This window comes from Anabrus simplex, chromosome 3 (genome assembly GCF_040414725.1).
Source record: "Anabrus simplex isolate iqAnaSimp1 chromosome 3, ASM4041472v1, whole genome shotgun sequence".
Classification (NCBI taxonomy): Eukaryota; Metazoa; Arthropoda; class Insecta; order Orthoptera; family Tettigoniidae; genus Anabrus; species Anabrus simplex.
Window position 1 is genome coordinate 84024777 of NC_090267.1, and position 22996 is coordinate 84047772.

At 43.0% G+C, this 22996-nt stretch overlaps 1 protein-coding gene across 1 annotated transcript in view; it reads right to left on the minus strand.

Moving 5' to 3' along the window:
- Window positions 1-22071, minus strand: part of LOC136867036 (uncharacterized) — a 98314-nt gene extending 76243 nt beyond the window's left edge. The window contains exon 1 of the mRNA XM_067144133.2: window positions 21985-22071. Coding sequence (XP_067000234.2) covers window positions 21985-22005 — 21 coding nt within the window. The 5' untranslated portion in view covers window positions 22006-22071. The remainder of the gene's footprint in view (window positions 1-21984) is intronic.
- Window positions 22072-22996: the final 925 nt, after the last annotated feature.

The following is a 22996-nucleotide window of genomic DNA, read 5'->3' on the forward strand; positions in this document are numbered from 1 at the left end:
GGGGGTCTATTATGAACAGGGTTCGGATTTTTGTGACATGTTGTATATTTATCCCGGTCTCTCATTATTACCCACAGTCTTTTGCTGTCCGCGTACTACCTTCATTGAGAGGAAAAATTAAGTCCCTCTTCTTTCTGTCATCTGTACAAAATGCTAGCACGATATACATTTTTATACATTTTTCTCCTGCTTTGAGTTTCTCCGAGGGGTTCCCTATCGTTCACTAGACAGTGAATTACTCAAAATACCCGGTACTGAATTTACGCTGAGTCGTATCCGGAGGAACCCTAGATCACCCGCATCATTAATAATAATAATAATAATAATAATAATAATAATAATAATAATAATAATAATAATAATAATAATAATAATAATGGCTTTACGTCCCACTAAGTACTTTTACGGTTTTCGGAGACGCCAAGGTGCCGGAATTTAGTCTCAAAAGACACCTCCGTACAGGCCATGAAGGCCGTTGGAGGAGTGGAAGGCAAAGGCTTCCACCATTGTTAACCGCGGCACGTAATGGGGTAAAGTGGTTAGCTCTACGCCCGGCCGCCTTTGCCCCCCAGGAATTAACCTGGTACTCATTTTTGGTGTAAGCTGAGTGAACCTCAGGGCCATATGCACCGAGCACGCCTTTACCGCCTCGGCCGGGCAGCCCCTAGGAAATTAGAGTCGGAGGAGTTATTTCATGTGCCAGTAAATCAATCCAAACGAGGCTGTCGTATTTGAGCACCTTCAAATATCACCGGATTGAGGCAGGTTCGAACCTGCCAAGTTGGGGTCAGAACGCCAGCGCCTCAACCGTCTGAGCCATTCACACCGGTAAATGAAAAATGATAAATACAGTATGGTTTTCTGGTGGTTAAAGTGGAGATTTTAAAATGAAACCTGACTCCATTTGTTAATATTTTATCCTTTAGAATAACATTAATATTAAACAATCACTGAGATCTTGCGCCCATGTTAATGTTATAGAATCGAAGTCCTTTGTTAAGGGTTAAACACGTACACTGATGCGGTATTTTTCTTTTCGGCATCAAGTTCTGAGCATCACAGTATGGCTGCTATTAGCCTAATTGCTCGTTGTCACCTCAAAGTTCTCTTTCCATATCTAAGACAGGCATCACTATTCGCCGTTGTCTGGCATTGAAGCTACAGTTACCATAGGCTGTACGTGTGTGTGTGTGCGACACTAATCAGCCTACTGTCCTACTGCCCCAGGAAACAGGTCGTATTTGCAAATCTCGGTTTCATTTACTCATTTTTTTACTAGAGACTCGCTGACTCACGCAATATATTGCACAGTACTGAGTAATCTATAAAAAAATTAACACCTTTCATTTAGCACTCTCCTTGCACCTTACTATTATCAGTGTGTGATTTTTCCCAGGCATGTTATAATTGGTGCTTGGACAGATCGAAAAGCTTTCACCGAGCGGTTAGGGTCGCGCACCTGTGAGCCTGCACTCGGGAGATAGTGGGTTCGAAACCCACTGTTGGCAGTCCTTAATATGGTTTTCCATGGTTTCCCGTTTCCACCCCAGGCAAATGCTGGGGCTGTACCTTAATTAAGGCCACGGCAGCCTCCTTCCTACTCCTAGCCCTTTCCTATCCCATCGTCACCATAAGACCTATCTGGGCCAGTGCGACGTAAAGCAACTTAAAAAACTTTAAAGTTGTGCTATCTTAGACCACACCTTCCTTTTAACAAATCTTGTGATACCTTCAAAAAAAAAAAAAAAAGACGGAAGACACGCTTCAGAAAACTAGAAACGCCATGTTTAACGCTAAAAGGAAGGGCTGGCTCTGCAATCGAACCCGGGATCTTTTGAATGGTGTCCGTAGCGTTACCACTCCGTACATCAATTACAGCTATACAGACAAATCAACTAATGTAACGGTATTCATCCACCGTCACCGCCACCGTCAACGTCAACGTCGCTGCGGTCGCCGTTACTATCGCTAACGCAGGCGATTAGTATTTGCATCATCGATATCATTATGCATCAGCAGTTCTGGATTGTTCATTATTTTGTTGAATTCTCTCAGGAGAACATCTTTACGTCTGAGATCTGGAGGAGGAATATGACTTAACACTGGTAACCAATGTATGGGAGTAGATTTGATTGTGCCAGTGATGAGACGCATTGTGGTGTTCAGTTGAGTATCTACGATATTTGTGTGGGCACTATTTGTCCAGACAGCAGCACAGTATCCGGCAATCGAATACACCAACCCTAGAACTGAACACTGAGTATCATGATGACGCCACCTTCTACAATGCATTCGTTAAAGCTGCGGTTTTTCCCCCGTCGCCATGTTGGGAAAACATCAGTGTCAGCCAACAAGCACAGAAAAGACCACATCATCAATGTGCTGCGAGGGTCGAAGCCACCGGACACACGTGGCCGCCGTATCGCTTTGGCAAAGAAATGTTCGAGACCAGTTACTGTCTATATCATTGATCAATGTTCGACATTTGAAGAAAATACGAGAATACCGCATTATGATTTGAGTTCATTGAAATGCTAAAATGAGTTGCAACAAAAGGGAAGGAATACACTTAGAAAATGTGCATACACTTAAGAAAATGGAAATTGCAACACCATGAAGGCATTGGTCGTTTGTGTTGATTTTCAAGATATGGAACGATGCCATATAGGTATGTAAACGATCAAAGTTTCAGACCCATTGGATTGTTGCTACAGGTCTCCCCACGTGATTGGTCGCGGAGGAATCAACTCCAGTATACGGACTCTGGTGTAGCGTAGTTGACTTGCAGTCTGTGCAGTGAAGTGTTCCCAGTCAAACATGCCTCGACGACAGAGAAGAGCACGATATCAACAACTGTCGCCGTTTGAGAGGGCTCGGATAATTGGGCTGTGTGAGGCTGGATTATCGCTAAGGACTGTCGCTGCACGTGTTGGCCGACAGGCATCTACGGTACAACATGTATGGCAGCAGTGGTCAAATGAAGGTACCCACACTCGTAGACCTGGTACAGGCCCAGCGCGACAGACAACTGTGAGAGAGGATCGCCGCATCATTCGGATGGCCCGGATGGAACCCCATGCAACAGCAGCGCAAATTCGAGCAGCTGTGGCACCCCACGTTACACAACAAACAATTGGTAATCGCCTACGTGCAGCTGGCTTACGAGCCCGTGTCCCTGCAGAAGGTGTTCCATTGACCACACAGCAGCGACGTGTAAGGCTGGCCTGGTGTCGATAAGATCGACGTGGGTCAACGAATGGCATATGGTCGTCTTTAGTGATGAATCGCGCTTCTATCTTGCCGGCAGTGATCGCCTGAATCGTGTGCGCCGACGTACCGGGGAAAGGCGCCGCCCAGATCTTATTGTCGAGAGGCACACAGGGCCAACACCAAGCATTATGGTCTAGGGAGCTATTGGCTTTAATGTGAAATCACATTTAGTGCTTGTTGAGGGCACTATGACTGGTCGACAGTACGTTGATAGGGTACTCAATCCAGTGGCTGTCCCTATGATGGCGAACATTGCTAATGGGATGTTTCAGCAGGACAATGCCCGGGTTCACACTGCACGCATCTCCAGAGAAACTCTCCACGACATCACAACCTTAGAATGGCCCGCCAGATCTCCGGACCTCAATCCTATTGAGCATGTGTGGTACATGATGGGTCGACAACTGGCCAACCGTCCTCAGCCACCCACAACTCTGGAACAACTGACCCGTGCAGTGCAGCAAGCATGGGCCACAATTCCTCAGGAAGCGATCCAGGGCCTTATTGACTCCATGCCTCGACGAATTCATCAATGTATTGCAGCTCGTTGTGGGCACATCCTGTATTGATTGTTGTCCAAACTTGCGGTCAGAGGGACCTGAAAGTGTAATCATCGAATCAAAACCGAACACTCGTCCTGCGTGTTCAATTGCAGCAATGTAGCACCACTCCTTCTGGGTGTTGCAATTTCCATTTTCTTCAGTGCATTAATGACAGGAGATAAAGTGAAAATGAAATTAGTTGCACAAGTTTTGAAGCACTTCGAACTTCAGTGCCATCAGAATTCAACATTTAGGCTTTTGCCTACCCGTGTTCAGTCGTTTAAATATTCTTTCCTATGTCTTAAATTTGAATATAATGGCTATAGATCCCAACTACAGCGAACGACTCCCAAAACTCCGCAATGGAGAAATAGGACAAAATATCATTATCAAGATTAGTTTGGTTTTCCTTCGAATGCAAATCAGAATTCAATTTCTTTTACTAAATTTGTAATTTTATGCCCAACGAATGATCAAGTTAACGTCATGGAAAAACAGGTTCTGAAAACTTTGAGAGATCACAAAATAACGGATGGACTCCGTAGAATGCGATGATGGTAATGACGTACATTGTATATTTATCTACCCCTTAGTGCCGTTTGTTGATATCGGGTCGGGGATGAGGTGAGGTGAAATTATATGGCATGTTTTTACGGCCGGATACCCTTCCCGACGCAAGCGGTGGTGCTTTGAACAACAAACAATAGAGGGAACTTTCTTATTTTATTATTATTTGTTTTACGTCACACCGACACAGATAGACCTTACGGCGAAGATGGGATAGGAAAGGGCTAGGAGGGGCAAGGAAGCAGCCGTGGTCTTAATTAAGATACAGTCCCAGCATTTACCTGGAGTGGGGTTCGAACCCTCTATATCCCGAATGCAAGCTCACTCGCTCGGTGGACATTTTTATTTTGTACTACGATAGTGAAAGTCCGCCTCTGTGGTGTAGTGGTTAGTGTGATTAGCTGGCACCCCCGGAGGCCCGGGTTCGATTCCCGGCTCTGCCACGAAATTTGAAAAGTGGTACGAGTGCTGGAACGGGGTACACTCAGCCTCGGGAGGTCAACTGGAGGGGGGTTCGATTCCCTCCTCAGCCATCCTGGAAGTGGTTTTTCGTTTCCCATTTCTCCTCCAAGCAAATGCCGGGATGGTACCTTAATTAAGGCCACGGCCGCTTCCTTCCCTCTTCCTAGTCTATCCCTTCCAATTTTTCCATCCCTCCACAAGGCCTCTGTTCAGCATAACAGGTGTGGCCACCTGGGCGAGGTACTGGTTATCCTCCCCAGTTGTATCCCCTGACCCAGGGTCTGAAGCTGCAGGAGACTGCCCTTGAGGCAGTAGAGGTGGGATCGCTCGCTGAGTCCTAGGGAAAAACCGACGTTGGAGGGTAAAGAGATGAAGAAAACACGATAGTGATGCTGGATTTCATAGTGGGGTGGCTGATGACACGGATGTCAATCAACTCAACATCTCGCAATCAGATTTAGAAAACAGAATTCTTTACAATGAACGTCTTTGTCCCTGTCATCATTTCAATGTACAAAGTGAAGATAAATCTCAGAAGGCACCGTGCAGAATGTAGAAAAGTTTAAATACCTTGGACAATATGTAACAGGAAGGAACGGGATTGACGATGGGATAAAAGAAGGGAACCTTGCGACCAGAGAAGTGTACAATAAAAGAAACCTATCAACAGACGCAAAGCTCAGGCAAGACAACAGTGAGGAATGCAGTACTGTACGCGGCCGAGACAATGACACTAGGAAGGCATGGGGCCGAGCAGCTGGGGAAGAAGAAAAAATCTGAGAAAGATACTGGGACCAAAAGTAGGAGGTGAAAAATGGGAAATAAGATCAAGCGACGAACTCTACCGAAACGTGAGGAAAATCTCAGATGAAATAAGACTCAAAATTTCAAGATTTGCTGGACATGTGATCAGGATGCACATGGAGAGAATGACTAGAAAAGTATGGGAGTTAACGGGTAGGACGAGATGAAAGACTGGAACTAAGTGGGTTGTCGAACTCCGGAAGGACTGGACTGAGATGAGGATCAGGGTGGAAGGAACAGAGAACTGGAGAAATAAATATGCCAGAGCTCAGTGACAGAGCAAGGTACAGGAATAGCATAGAGAAGCACCAGTAGGGAAGAGGATACTGAAAATATCCGCTGAAGAACGGGAGAGAAGGAGAGAGAGGATGAAGAGGTTCTGGGAGGAGAAGCAGTAAACCAAAACCATGACAAAGCTGCCTGTGGTCCTCCATAGGCCGTTACGAATGAAGAGGAAACCTCAGGGCCAGTTTCATCAATCACTGTTAAAAGTCTGATAACGGAGCGTTAGTTAACACCTTGTTAATATTTTAACGTGGCGTTACGTACATCGCGTTTCACAGAACTCTATAATAAGCTCGTTAACTAACGTAGCATTAACTTAACGATCAAGTCAGCAGTATATAGCACTAACATTATTTCGCTCTTCTGCCGGGCTTGATATTATCCATTTGTCACCTTCCTCCTGCACTATTTTGGCGCAGAATACGAGGTTCCATTTGTAATACCTGCACGGCAACCTAAGTAAGGAAGTAAAAAAAAAAAAAAAAAAAAAAACTTTCTTGAAGAACGAGTTGGAGCGGTCCAAGTGGTATATTTATTCCAGAATTTAAATAGATGACTTCGAAGATTATTGCATTAATCGGCGATGAAGTAGAGCCTCTTCGTAATGACATCGACTTGTGGTGCAAAATGTCACGGAGGATTTTTAGCTAAATTGTGTTAACTGGGCAGATAATTAATAATTACAGTAGCACTATCATACTCGAAATTAGGCCTGCCAGGTTATACATATACATGTGATTATGATGACCCTTCGTTTACAATTATATTTCAATACAAAATGTAAAGTGTGCTGCTTCCTTTCGATCGTGCTTGTACTGGAAGGCTTAGATTGTTCAGTCGCTCACCTTTTGTGTCAGGAATGTACAAGAGTACCTGCTTTCTCAGTGAGCCCCAAGTAAGAGTAATGAGGATGATTTATTTACTTATGTAATCACCTGACTTATTTCTTTTACTTTTCATTGTAGCGACGTACAGGAAGGAGGCTTCATGATGAGGTAACCGACAGCAATTACGATGTATTATTATTACGTGGAGTGATCTTCAATACTCAACCGCTCCGTTCGTCTAAAGTGAAGGGGAAACCAATTCACCAGAGCTAATATTAGGCTGAAGGAAAAAGTGAAGGGCCTGCTCAGTCACCGTTACCGGGTCCGGCGTTGTTCCTTTTTATATCACCCCTTTGACAACAGCATAGGCAACATTTAGGATTCAGGTGCAGGTCCTTTTTTATTATGTTTCGACATGACGATCTCTTCATTCCCACTTCTTCTTGTAATCTGTTTACCCTCCAGGGTTGGTTTTTCCCTCGGACTCAGCAAGGGATCCCAACTCTACCGCCTCAAGGGCAGTGTCCTGGAGCGTGAGACATTGGGTCGGATGATACAACTGGGAAGGATGACCAGTACCTCGCCCAGGCGGCCTCACTTGCTATGCTGAACTGGGGCCTTGGTGCGGGGTGGGAAGATTGGAAGGGATAGACAAGGAAGGGGGAAGGAAGCAGCCGTGGCCTTAATTAAGGTACCATCCCGGCATTTGCCTGGAGGAAAAGTGGGAAACCACGGAAAACCTCTTTAGGATGGCTGAGGTGGCAATCGAACCCACCTCTACTCAGTTGACCTCCCGAGGCTGAGTGGGTCCTCGTATCAGAGCCACTACACCACACCACACTGGCGGACTAATTCCCAGTTGCACAGTTAAACGGCGTTTAGATTTCGTCGGACTTCGTTCCGGTCTTTCTTTCACTCGAGCAATGTTTTCTGGTGTTTGAACTCATTTCGGATAGTTACAGTTTTTTGTTCACTACAGAGCCCATTTCAAGCCATTTAGCCACTAAGTTTTGCATTGTAGACTTTGATGAGATTTTGTCAAAACACTTCCAGTCTTCAACTCTTGCACAAACAATTCCGCACAGGTTTTCCACGAATTGCGCTTCGCATAACTCTCGACAATGAAGACACGCTGTTTTATCGTGAGCACCATTTTGTGTTGCATTCAACTGGTCACTAAACACGTCTGCTCCACTCACTCATACGTAATGACACAGCGACGTACTCGGGACAAAAAATGCGCAGTTGCGCACGCGTAAACATGTGACAGTAACCAATTGGTGCATCGAAATCACGGTACCCAGCATTTCCTGTCATCGGCAGTTCTCCTGTTCATTCCTCGCAAGCTGCTTTACATCGCACCGACACAGATGGTTCTTATGGCGACGATGGGATAGGAAAGGGCTAGGAGTGGGAAGGAAGCGTCCGTGGCGTTAATTATGGTACAGCACCAGCATTTGGCTGGTGTGCAAAAGGGAAACCACGGAAAACCATCTTCAGGGCTGCCGACAGTGGGGTTCGAACCTACTATCTCCCGGATGCAAGCTCACAGTCGCGCGCCTCTACGCGCACGGCCAACTCGCCCGGTCTCCTGTTAATTATCAAGGGTCAATTCAGTCTTATAAATATTTTTGGGCCAGTTTTATTTTGCCCACCATGTATTGTCAGAATGCATTAAACCAAACCCCATGGCGCAACAGCCCGAAGGCCTGCAGATTATGAGGTGTCGTGTGGTCAGCAAGACCAATCCTCTTGGCCGTTATTCTTGGCTTCCTAGACGGGGAGCCACCATCTCACCTGCAGATAGCTTCTCAATTGTAATTACGTAGGCTGAGTGTACCTCAAACCAGCCCTGAGATCCAGGTAAAAATCCCCGACCTGGCCGGGAAAAAAACCCGGGGCCACCGGGTAGGAGGCAGGCGCGCTATCTCTACACCGCATAAATTGACAAATATTCTTACCGGCACAATACTGTACATTCTCCAGCAATCAAATAGAGTTATCAATTGCAGTGGTTTTATTGTACACTGCCTGACTTTTCCCTAAAACTTTTGCCTGAGAATTACAACGAGCACACTACCTGTCTCTGACAGAGCGCCTCACCTGTTACTTTCTGTCAACGTTATCACCAATATCTACAACTAGTTGTTCGTTTGTTATGTAAATATTGTATGTGAGCCTTTCTTCAAGGTGTACACTGTATATAAACAAACTATTTTTATTAAGGATAATAATTAATGATTTCATTGTGATAGAAATTAGCTAAGTTATCATTTCGTGAATACTATAGTCGGTGTTGTGTTAATGTTATTACCTGCCATCTCCGGAGTTTCGGGTTCGATTCTCGGCTCTGCCAAGAAATTTGAAAAGTGGTACGAGGGCTGGAACGAGATCCTCTCAGCCTCGGGAGGTCAACTGACTATAGGGGGATTCGATTCCCTCTTCAGCCATTCTCGAAGTGGTTTTCCGTGGTTTCCCTCTTCTCCTCAGGGCAAATGCCGGGATGGTACCTAACTAAAGGCCACGACCGCTTCCTTCCTTCTTCCTTGTTTATCCCTTCCAGTCTTCCGATTCCCCCTCTCCCCCCACAAGGCCCCTGTTCAGCATAGCAGCTGAGGCAGCCTGGGCGAGTAACTGGTCCTCCTTCCCAGTTGTATCCCCGACTCAAAGTATCACGCTCCAGGACATTGCCCTTGAGGTGGTAGATGTGGAGACCCTCGCTGAATCCGAGGGAAGAACCAACCCTGGAGGGCAAACAGATTCAGAAAGAAAGAGGGAAGAGAAAGCCTAATGGCCTTAATCTTCCCATACGAAACAATTCTATTCTATTCTATTCTATTCTATTCTATTCCATTCTATTCTATTCTATTCTATTCTATTCTATTCTATTCTATTCTATTCTATTCAAATAATTCCGCCGTAGGGTGACTTTTGAGGACATTTGAGGATATCTTGATAAATCCTCAGTCTGTATCATGGGCGCCCGCAAGGGGGGCAAGGGGGGGCACTTGCCCCCCCCCCTGGAATTCTAAAGATGTTGATGTTCAATTGTTTAATATCATACCAGATTATTTCATAAACTGAAATTACTGACAGTCATGTAGCATATGTTATAACTGGAAGTTTCTGTAAACAATTGAATGTTGCTGACGTTATATTGGTTTTTATATTCAAGAAAATTGTTAATATGCCCCCCCCCCCTGGAAAAGATCCTGCGGGCGCCCATGGTCTGTATTCAAACGTTTCTACTCTTGTGCTTTTACCATAGTGGGAACTACTGAATCAGAGGTGGTGGATTCCAGCGGTTATAGTTACTTGTAGAGTACCGTATGTAAAGTAAATTGCCGAGGCGATCCACTCGGTCGAATGATGTATTCAACACTTAATCCCCAAATCACCTGCCTCCCGAGAAATCTCCTGATTTTCATCACCTTGTGGAGACCTTCTTGTATCTGCAAGATCGAGGTACGGTGGGGAAGATACAGTAGGAGGGACAAAGCTTAATGAATTGAATGCACCAACTTCCTTCACTGACGCCGTAGAATTAGAATATGGCCTTCACCCACTTTCCAAGTAACTACTTTGTATTGAAATGTTAGCGGAGTCTGTAATTACTTACCGTGACCTCACAATGACATATTTCCGTAAACAGCACTTCTACACTTGATAGCCTTTTGGGATTATGCCGTATGTAGCGAGACAAATTACTGGTGAAGATTTTGCTTCCTTTCCTACCTTTGAACTCTCTTCTAATATATTACAAATGCAGCTACAGGATGATAATATAACTCGATATTTAAGGATTAAAGATAGTTGATTATTGATCTAAAAAATAATCGTTCACGACGTTTTAAACTACAGTACGGCGTGAATTGTTAGAAACACGTGTTTTATTTATTTATTTATTTATTTATTTATTTATTTATTTATTTATTTATTTATGTATTTATTTATTTATTTACAAATTGGTTTAAGATACAGACAGGTTTTATGGTGATGACGGGACAGGAAAGGGGTAGGAGTGGGAAGGAAGCGGCCGTTGCCTTAATTTGCCTGGTGTGAAAATGGGACACCGCTGTAAACCATCTTCAGGGCTGTCTAAATGTCTGCATGTGATAGCTGGGGTCACACGATTATTATTATTATTATTATTATTATTATTATTATTATTATTATTATTATTCTTTCGAATGGGCCACCAGAGGACTACGTGCCAATTTCAATTCCTTCTTCTTTGTTATTTCCTTTTCTTCCAGTACGCTTTCATCTGTTCACTATGTTTCTTCTTTCTGTCTTCAGACCACTTTGAACCAGTATTTTTTACTTTCCTACCTTGGAATCCTTCTGTTTTCAATACTTTTTCCCGAAAGCCTTCTCTATTATTTATTTCTTCTGTTGTTATATTGTTTTTTCTAAATCCTTTCTTACTTCATTGACCCAGCTTGTCGTTGATTTCTTACCCCACAAATATCTGAAAATCTTACTGGTTAATCTACTATCTTGCATTCGATATAAATGTCCAAAAAACATAAGTCTCCTTATCCTCATTACATCTGATATATTTTCTATTTTTTTGATATATTTCAGCATTACTTCGTAATTTCCAACCTTCTGCTGTGTTTTGTGGGCCTAATATTTTCCTCATGATTCGCCTTTCTAGTATTTCTAGTTTATCTGAATTATAGTTTAATGCCAGACATTCGCTTGCATATTATTATTATTATTATTATTATTATTATTATTATTATTATTATTATTATTATTATTATTATTAACCTTATGTTTATTCCCACTGTGTTATATAAGACAGAAACTTGGATCAGACCAAAGAAGCATGACAGCAGGATAATGCTCAGAAATGAAATACCCACGTTGAAAAGACGAGGAGGGATAGGATACAGAACAAAGAGTTCGGGGTATCATTTGCAGTGGTCATTGGTCACCTGGTTCGTAAGGATTCTGAAAGGAAAGCTGCACAAGTGTTTGAGGTAACGAGAAGAAAAGACTCTCAATGGGTCGAGTGGGAACAGATGGTCAGTGAAACTGCGAAGTACTGAGGAACTGACCGGAACTGGCATGACAGACTGAATTCTGGAGTGGCGCGAAGTGGTTGTATCGACCCGATGAAGCGACCAATCGCTATGCATCCCTGTCGGTTAATAAAACGTTGATGGAATCCTTGGCTTCCTTATCAGGATATCAAAGCAATTTGTAGGGTTATTTTAAAACTTGGGGGGTTACAATTAAAGTACGAGTGATACATTGGGTCCGGATTTTTATGTAATATCTTTCTTTTTACAAGTTGCTTTCCGTCGTACCAACACAGATAGGTCTTATGGCGACGATGGGATAGGAAAGGGCTAGCAATTGGAAGGAAGTGGCCGTGGCCTTAATTAAGGCTCAGCCCCAGCATTTGCCTGGTGTGAAGATGCAAAACCACGGAAAATCATCTTCAGGGCTGCCGACAGTGGGATTCGAACCCACTATCCCCCGAATACTGGATACTGTCCGGACTTAAGCGACTGCAGCTATCGAGCTCGGTTTATGTAATATCAAGTGCAAAATATGTGCATAAAAATGTAGTAAATGTCAGAGAAATATGTAATTAATGCGTAATAATCATAAAATATGTAATAGTATTAAAGCATTAAATCTTCAAAATGCTCGTTTATTCCTTTTATTACGACTTATGGTTATGATACGAGACAATACATTTGTTTAAAATTCCTCAGTGTTTTAGGACAAAGTTATTGTTGTTGCTTTAGATAATTTACATGTCTGTCTGTTAGGTCATCAACCCAGAGGCTGGTTGGATCCTCAAATAGCATCACCAAAGGCTATATCGTTATAGGAAAGCCACAAAAACCAGTGGCAGCACCAAAATGGGACGTACTAGGCAAGATGAAGTGTGAGGTAGTTTGCCATTGCTTTCCTCACTCGGCCAGATGGTGCTATTGCAGCACGACTAACCCTATGAGCAACACCTTTCACAACACTCAGACACTAGTTGTGCTCCGAATGTCATTACTCAGCACCACCCATACCCCAGCAGCTTCCATATTGTCACAGACATGGATGAGGCTCGGACGTCAGTGGAAGCTACGCTTTACTCTGAACCGTGCCAAGAGATGGATGCAAAAGTACTGCACCCATCAAGAAATGTCTGCAGGCAGATAATTTACGTAGCCTGCTGTTTTCTATTTTGACAGTAAGTGTAGACAAATTAAGGGCATATTCAAAATAGTTCAGATTTATAAAAATAATGTTATACTCTGTAAATTGCGGAGTGTATATGCACTCCTTGTCCCGTTTTTCCACGGGATCGGATATATATATTTGCTAGTTGCTTTACGTCGCACCGACACAGATAGGTCTTATGGCGACGATGGGACTGGAAATGGCTAGGAGTGGGAAGGAAGCGGCCGTGGCCTTAGTTAAGGTACAGACCCAGCATTTGCCTGGTGTGAAAATGGGAAACCACAGAAAACCATTTTCAGGGCTGCCGATAGTGGGGTTCGAACCTACTATCTCCCGAATACTGGATACTGGCCGCACTTAAGCGACTGCAGCTATCGAGCTCGGTCGCGGATCGGATATGAAGTGAGATGAATCCTCGTAGCGAGGTTTTACTACCGAATGACTTTCCTGACGTAAACTTCACCAGATGAGTTAAAGAGATGAAATGAATGGCGTGATATATGTTAGCAGAAAGGAATGGTGTGGAACCCGGTGCCGGCACATAGCCTACTCCTATCAAATAGCACCAAGGGGTCTACTCAAGGCTTAACGTCTCCGGCCCCACTGCATAAGAACACAATGGAGAGGTTTGGAATTTAGTCCAGACATTTGGCACGCAATTTAGTGCTTAGGAATTGTGTACCACTACGTCTCCTGCCGACTAACATTCTGATGGTGAATCATATTTCGACCAACGGGACTCGACCGGCTAACCACGACGGCGTAGACCAACAGACTTGACATGGCCACTAGGCGGGCTGCACTGAAAATAGCGGGATATTTTACACAATGTATTGTTGTAGGTCCGCCTCTGTGGTGTAGTGGTTAGTGTGATTAGCTGTCACCCCCGGAAGGCCGGGTTCGATTCCCGGAGGGCTGGAACGGGGTCCACTCAGCCTTGGTAGGTCAAGTGAGTAGATGGGGGTTCGATTCCCACCTCAGCCATCCTGGAAGTGGTTTGCCGTGGTTTCTCACTTCTCCTCCAGGCAAATGCCGGGATGGTACCTAACTTAAAGTCACGGCCGCTTCGTTCCCTCTTTCTTGGCTCTCCCTTCCAATCTTCCCATCCCCCCGCAAGTCCCCTGTTCACCATAACAGGTGAGGCCGCCTGGGCGAGGTACTGGTCATCATTCCCAGTTGTATCCCCGACCCAGAGTCTGAAGCTCCAGGACACTGCCCTTGAGGCGGTAAAGGTGGGATCCCTCGCTGAGTCCAAGGGCAAAACCGACCCTGGAGGGTAAACAGATAAAGAAGAAGTATTGTTGTAGCTGATTTCCTGTTGTCTTTATGCCACGACATTTAAAAAAATAAACATTACTAAATGAAGTTGATATCGCTTATATGTACAAAAATGCTATATTGTTCGCATAATGTGTAAAATGTGTAATATTATTAAGAGTATGTATAAACACGTAAATTGTAATCCAAGTATAACTATACCAGAACCACAATTCGCCAACATTTTTGATTTTTTGTTGTCTAATGGTAAAGGAATGAAATGTGTAATTACCGCTACATAAGAATCCGGGTCTTGGTGATAAGACAGTTGCTCCTTAGGCGACTTCTTTTAACAATCAGAAGCAAAGACAGTTGCTCCTTAGGCGACTTCTTTTAACAATCAGAAGCACCAATACTGCTATTTTCATAAATCACTGTACAAAAAGTGATTGCGAAACATTGGTTCTGAATTAATCGTTGAATAAGATTGTATTTTGATATGATTTTATGCATTTTCATTGGGCCAGAGAACTATTAAAGGATTGGAATTATTTTAAGAAGATACCTTCATAACGCTGCGACGTAACAAGAAGTGCACTCCGAAAAATGTACGTGATAGAAAGAGATCTTTGCAAAAACAAAAATGGAAAATCTGGCAAACTGACTAACATCAATCTATCAGTCACTACTGATCTGCATTTAGGGCAGTCGCCCAGGTGGCAGATTCTCTATCTGTTGTTTTCGTAGCCTTTTCTTAAATAATTGCAATGGAATTGGAAATTTATTGAACATCTCCCTTGGTAAGTTATTCCAATCCCTAACTCCCCTTCATATAAACAAATATTTGCCCCAATTTGTTCTCTTGAATTCCAACTTTATCTTCATATTGTGATCTTTCCTACTTTTAAAGACACCACTCAAACGTATTCGTCTACTAATGTCATTCCACGCCATCTCTCCACCGACAGCTCCGAACATACCACTTAATCGAGCAACTCGTCACCTTTCTCCCAAGTTCTGCCAGCCTAACCTTTGCAACATTTTTGTAACGCTACTCTTTTCTCGGAGATCACCCAGAACAAATTGAACTGCTTTTCTTTGGATTTTTTTCCAGTTTTTGAATCAAGTAATCCTGGTGAGGATCCCATACACTGGAACGGTACTCTAGTTGGGGTTTTACCACAGACTTATATGCCCTCTCCTTTATATCCTTACTACAACCCCTAAACACCCTCATAACCATGTGCAGAGATCTGTAACCTTTATTTACAATCCCATTTATGTGATTACCCCAGTGAAGTCCTTATTTTAACACCTAGAGACGTACAGTGATCCCCATAAGAAACTTTCACCCCATCAAAGCAGTTTTTTTAATTTCGTGTGGCTATTTCTAGCCGAGTGCAGCCCTTGTAAGGCAGACCCTCCGATGAGGGTGGGCGGCATCTGCCATGATCAAAGCAGTAATCAAATCTGAGAGAACTTTTCCTATTTGTGAAACTCACAACCTGACTTTATCCCCGTTTATCATCATACCTTTGCCTGCTGTCCATCTCTAACTTTATCCCCGTTTATCATCATACCTTTGCCTGCTGTCCATCTCACAACATTATCGAGGTCATTTTGCAGTTGCTCACAATCTTGTAACTTATTTATTACTCTGTACAGAATAACATCATCCGCAGAAAGCCTTATCTCTGATCCCTCGTCTTTACTCATATATGCGGTACCTACAATGTGTAGTCAGTCCTAAGTCTGTGAAAATTGGATAGAATCATGTAGTGGCTGCGAACCATGGAAAGAATTTTAATGTGCTAAAACGAAGTTTGCAATTAGGACACCCGTGTATTGCCAAGCACAGATAGTAATTAATATTTAGTATATCGTATTAGTTGATTAGATTCTGAGTAATAGAGCCAAGCTTCTCATTAAATTGATTACTTTCATTTTATAGTGGTAAAGGAACGATCGTTAAAGAAAGCTAAAATGAACAATAAGTGAAAGTTTGAAGTTCAGGACGTCAATCACTCGCAGCACAAACGGAATACATACTTTTCTTAAAGAAACAATTTTGCTTTATGTCACACCGACGCAGACAGGTCTTATAGCGCCTAAGGGATAGGTAAGGGCAAGGAGTCAGAAGGAAGCGGCCGTGGTTTTAATTAAGGTACAGCTCCAGCAATTGTCTTTGTGGAAATGGGAAACGACGAGAACCATCTCCAGGGCTGCCGGCAATGGGGGATCGAATCCACTATCTCCTGAATGCAAGCTGATAGCTCCGTACGCAAACCGCGCAGCTACTTGCTCGGTAATGCATATTTTTCTTACAGTAGATGGTGGCCTGTACATTTGTGTACATTTTCACTAAACGGTGGTTTGGCGCCTGTTAGTTCGATCCGACTACTGCCGGCCAGGAGGCAGAAGGGAACGGTGGAGAAGAAGAAAAAAATCTGGTGTGTACGAGGATGTAATATACTCCTTCAGGTGGGGGAAAACACGATAAACGGAAAATCCCAATTGATGACGCGATCCTCATTACTCTTGAAGGTCTCAGCTGTCGGACACTCGGGAATGCAAAAATAAGAGCAGAAATAAAACTAAAAGTCGAGTAACTGTTTCAAGGCCAGCTGGAAATGAAACCGGCTCGTGCCTGCGGCAGCAACACACCAGTGACTCCAGATTGGAAATAGTAAACGATATGATTTCGTAGTTAGAAAGTGGCCGCACCCGTGGCTATAATAATGTCCCTCGCAGAGTTGCATAAGACAGGTCTTCGAACTGGTTCACTCTCCAAACATTTGTTAATATGTACCACTGACACTTTACGTCGATATCACAAGTTGTCCACCAGAAAATTAAAATTGAGAGCTATGAAATGGATACGGGCACCTGGACGTGAACATATATTATAGTGTGTTATGCTTTTCAGCGTCCAGTCTACAAGCCTGTGTGAATTTACCAAACGCCACCACAGGCCTCCACTTGTAACAAGCTCTCCGGTCTCGTTTAGTTCAATATCTTTAGATCGTTAGAAACTGAGTCTAACCATCGTCGTCTTGGCCTCCCTCTATGCCTCTTCAGTGATGCCTGGACCACCTGTGACAGCTGATAGCGAAGCTGTTGAGGTCCAAACCAATCTCCAGGCTGAGCACTCAAACTACAACCATACCTCTCTAACCCTCATTGATCGAGACCATTATTCTCCTAGGTAGCCTATCTTCCCCCACTCGCTTCACATGACCCTACCACTTAAGCCGATTTATCAATCAATCAATCAATCAATCAATCAATCAATCAATCAATCAATCAATCAATCAATCAATCAATCAATCAATCAATCAATCAATCAATCAATCAATCAATCAATCAATCAATCAATCAATCAATCAATCAATCAATCAATCAATCAATCAATCAATCAATCAATCAATCAATCAATCAACCCTGATCTGCATTTACGGCAGTCGCCCAGGTGGCAGATTCCCTATCTGTTGTTTTCCTAGCTTTTTCTTCAATAATTTCAAAGAAATTGGAAATTTATTGAACATATCCCCCCATGGCACTACAGCCCTTGAAGTGCCTTGGCCTACCAAGCGACCGCTGCTCAGCCCGAAGGCCTGCAGATTAAGAGGTGTCGTGTGGTCAGCACGACGAATCCTCTCGGCCGTTATTCTTGGCTTTCTAGACCGGGGCCGCTATCTCACCGTCAGATAGCTCCTCAATTCTAATCATGTAGGCTGAGTGGACCTCGAACCAGCCCTCAGGTCCAGGTGAACATCCCTGACCTGGCCGGGAATCGAACCCGGGGCCTCCGGGTAAATTGAACATATCCCTTAAGTTATTCTAATCCCTAACTACCCTTCCAGTAAAAGAATATTTGCCCAAATTTGTCCTCTTGAATTCCAACTCTATTTTCATATTGTGATCTTTCTTTCCTACTTCATCCAATTCATTCCTACCTTAGCCTTTATCTCCTCATTCCGAGTACCCTTCTGCCATTGTTCCCACCGGTTTATACTAGCAATAATTCTCGCTACTTTCATGTCTGTTATTTCTAACTTATGAATAAGACATCCTGAGTCCACCCAGCTTTCATTCCCGTAAAACAACGTTGTTCTGAAAACAGACCGATGTAAAGATTGTTTCGTCCGGGAGAATACTGCTGATCGCAACTGCGAGCTTTACCAGACCTCACTTACTATACTGCCATCCTGCGAGAATACACATCACATCACCGAGCAAGTGGCCACATGCAGCTTGCATTCGGGATATAGCGGGTTCGAATCCCACTGTTGGCAGTCCTGAAGTTGGTTTTCCGTGGTTTCCCATTTTCACACCTTAATTAATGCTACGGTCGCTTTATTCCCAGCCATAGCCCTTTCCTATCCCATCGTCGCCATAAGACTTATCTGTATCGGTGTGACGTAAAGCAAATTGTAAAATTAAAAAACCCCACCACAACCTAAGTACGTAAAATGGTCAACCTGTTCCAGATCTGACATTCAATTGTTTTTGGTTGCTTCCCTTCTGTATCAATTTAGTCTTGGAAATGCTAATATTCATATCCTACTCATTGCACATATTTTGTTTCCGAGATGTTTTTTTTTTTTTTCAATTGGCTTTACGTCGCACCGACACAGATAGCTTATGGCTACGAAAGGATAGGAAAGTCCTAGCAATGGGAAGGAAGCGGCCGCGGCCTTAATTAAGGTACAGTCCCAGCATTTTCCTGGTGTGAAAATGGGAAACCACGGGAAACCATCTTCAGGGCTGCCGACAGTCAGAAAGAAGTAAACTACTGTATTTTTGTGGATGAATGAATAGACTGCATTTCTGTAATAAAAAGGGGAATGATCGACTGCTTGAATTCTGAATGAATGATTTCACGATTGAATTATATTCGTGCATGAATGGCTGCATAAACACTCTTCTCACCCAGCCACGGAATGCCACCAACTGGGGAGAGAGCATTCATTAATGAATGAGTGAATGAATGATTGAGTGGATGAATGAGTAGATTGAATTAAACAAAACAGAAAAGTCCTCCCTCCCAGTCACGGATAACCACCAACTTGGGGGAGAGTTCGAAAACATGCTGGTCAATAGTGCAGACACCACTACTCCGGCAGCCGGTGAAGACCCATCTAGATCATCTAGCCCGCTCTGCAGTTACGTAGGTGTGCTACATACATTTTAGGGGTTCTGGTAGTCCACATCCCTAATATGTATTTATGGAAATCTCACTGAAGAATCAATGTGTGGGCTGGAGGATACTTGCGACTTGCTTAAATACGTCCGCACTCTAACCTAGTAGTGTCCAAAAATCCTTCCCCTACCCTTGAGGTATAATCCCATAGTAAACCAGCTCAGGCCCCTACGAAAACCGTGAAAGTACACGTAGTCAGCGAGACGTGAAGTCAGTAACATTATTTGCCTTGTTTTTAACCAGCTCACGATCAAATAATTTCCAAGCTATTAAAATGAATGAACAACGAATCCATTAAGGACAAGGTGAGAGAAGGGGAAATACATAGATAAGACAAGCTCTCAGCACGTGCGATCGATGGTAAAGAGTAAGTTGGACGAATATCGGTGTGGTTTCAGACCACAGAGGGGCTGTCAGGACCAGATTTTCAATACGTGTGATTGAAAAATGCTACCAGGGGAATGGAAGTTATGTTTATGTAGACCTAGAGAAAGCGAAAGCCGCACCGGCGTCTTATGCGATTAGGGTAGATTGTTAATAGACGATGAAAGGCATTTACGTTGACTACCGGAGCAGGGTAGAAAATGGTCGTAGAATGAGTTCTTACGTCAAAGTCGTAACTTATAGCGCATGCATGTACTCTGTCGTTGTGTTAGTTATACCATACACTACAAGTCACCACAGAAACACGAAATAGATAATAGCCTACATCCCTCTTCGTAGCGTTGGCGTCAGAAAGGGCATCTGACCATGAAACTGGGCTTCACTCACAATAATGCCAATTCCAGATAACTGGGATTTACTTTAAGAAAACGAACACGAAGAAGTTAATAGTTTAACGAATCTTCAGTTACTGATAGAAACCATGGTGCCAGAATTTCGTCACATAGACTTTATTTCATAAACTGAAAACCAACGACAAGGAGCCATCGCATTTCAAAACCCTCACAGAAATAACGACCTCAACAAAAATACTGTGAAAATAAGGACAACGGCTAACTTATTGTTGCAATCAATCAATCAATCAATCAATCAATCAATCAATCAATCAATCAATCAATCAATCAATCAATCAATCAATCAATCAATCAATCAATCAATCAATCAATCAATCAATCAATCAATCAATCAATCAATCAATCAATCAATCAATCAATCAATCAATCAATCAATCAATCAATCAATCAATCAATCAATCAATCAATCAATCAATCAATCAATCAATCAATCAATCAATCAATCAATCAATCAATCAATCAATCAATCAATCAATCAATCAATCAATCAATCAATCAATCAATCAATCAATCAATCAATCAATCAATCAATCAATCAATCAATCAATCAATCAATCAATCAATCAATCAATCAATCAATCAATCAATCAATCAATCAACACTGATCTGCATTTAGGGCAGCTCAGGTGACAGATTCTATATCTGTTGTTTACCTATTCTTTTCTTAATTGCAAAGAATTTGGAAATTTATTGAACATCTCCCTTGATAAATTATTCCAAACCCTAACTCCTCTTCCTATAAACGAATATTTGCCCCAATTAGTCGTCTTCAATTCCAATTTTATCTTCATATTATGATTTTTCCTACTTTTAAAGACGCCACTCAAACGTATTCGTCTACTAATGTCATTCCACGCCATCTCTCCACTGACAGCTCGGAACATACCACTTAGTCGAGCTGCTCGTCACCTTTCTCGCAATTCTTCCCAACCCATACTTTGCAACATTATTGTAACGCTACTCTTTTGTCGGAAATCACCCAGAACAAATCGAGGTGTTTTTCCTTGGGATTTTTTCCAGTTCTTGAATCAGGTAATCCTGGTGAGGGTCCCATACTCTGGAAACATACTCAATTTGGGGTCTTACCAGCGACTTATATGCCCTCTCCTTTACATCCTTACTGCAACCGCTAAATGGCCTCATAGCCATGTGCAGAGATTGGTATACTTTATGTGATTCATTCAATGAAGATCTTTCCTTATATTAACACCTGGTTACTTACAGTGATCCCCATGAAGAACTTTCAACCCGTCAACTCAGTAATTAAAACTTACAACCTGACCTTTAAGCACGTTTATCATCATATTGTCCATCTCACAACATTGTGGGGAACATTTTGCAGTTGCTCACAATCGTGTAACTTATTTATTACTCTATAGAGAATAACATTATCCGCAAAAAGCCTTGGTATTGATTTTCAACAACTGAAGTTGCCGAGCTGAGTGGCTCAGACGGTTAAGGCGCTGGCTTTCTGAGCCCAAGATGGAAAGTAAAAGAACGCCCGGGCGACCAAATTCCGGCACCTCGGCGTCTCCGAAAACCGAAAAAGTAGTGGGATATAATAAAAAATAGTTTTATTATTATTATTATTATTATTATTATTATTATTATTATTATTATTATTATTATTAAACAAGTGATGTTATTTTGCGTGTGTACATGTTAACGTTTGAACAACTGTACGTCGTTTATCATAAATAATCACTCACAGCACACAGGAGTCACCAGAACATCCAACACTAAGATCGTAACAATAGGTCTATTGAACTCACCAGTAACGCGAGGAATTTCATGACTGTCGGCCACAGATGCTCAACTGTCAATGAGTAGGTGCTGGTAGACCTCGCGGTCTTATACCTGCCGCCATGTTCACCGAGAAAGTGTTACTGCAGCACAACCGAAACTACACGAGCCTCGACTAGGTCCACCCAGAAGTCCGCCCTACTTTCCATCATTCTGGTGCGAATTGAGCAACCTGCTAATGTTATGTGCTACGTGATCCAAGAATGGTGCACTATCTTGCCAAGAAGAAGACAATGCCAAGAGCAATGATCTCCCAGCAAGGTTTACTTTCAGTTGATACTGGAATGTTGTCAGTATCTCCGGCCGTGAAAAGATTGCAGTCGGATTTGAAATAACTTCCTAAAACTTTTGTCTCATGTAATTTCTCAAAAATTGAAAATTGAATGAAGCAAACTGTTTAACATACCACCGAGCAAGTGGTCTCGCCGTTTGGTTCACATTCCTATCAATTGCATTTGGGATATAATGGGTTCGAACTCCACTGCTGGCATGCCTGAAGATGGTTTTCCGTGGTTTCCCATTTTCACACCAGGAAAATGCTGAGGCTGTACCTTGATTCAGGCCACCGTCACTTCCTTTCCGTTCCTAGACCTCTCCTATCCTATCGTCGTCATAAGACCTATCTGTGTCGGTGCGACGTAAAGCAAATTGTAAAACTAAAAAATGAAAACGCAGCCGAATGGTGTGTGGTTTTCGAGGTGACACGTGGTCAGCGCGGAGAATCCTCTTAACTTTCTAGACTGCAGCCGCTATCTCACCGTCAGATACCTCCTCAGTTGTTCTCACGTAGGCTGAGTAGATATTGAACCAGCCCTCACATCGAGGTAAAAAAAAAATCCTTGACCTCACTAAGAATCGAACGCGAGGCTACGCTTCCCGTGCATCGTGGGAGCGGCACTGTTTAATGTGCGAGTGGAGACAAAGAGTAGCCGAACTTTTGCTGGCTCCACTTGTTATATAGGCAACTTCTCTACCTTGTCT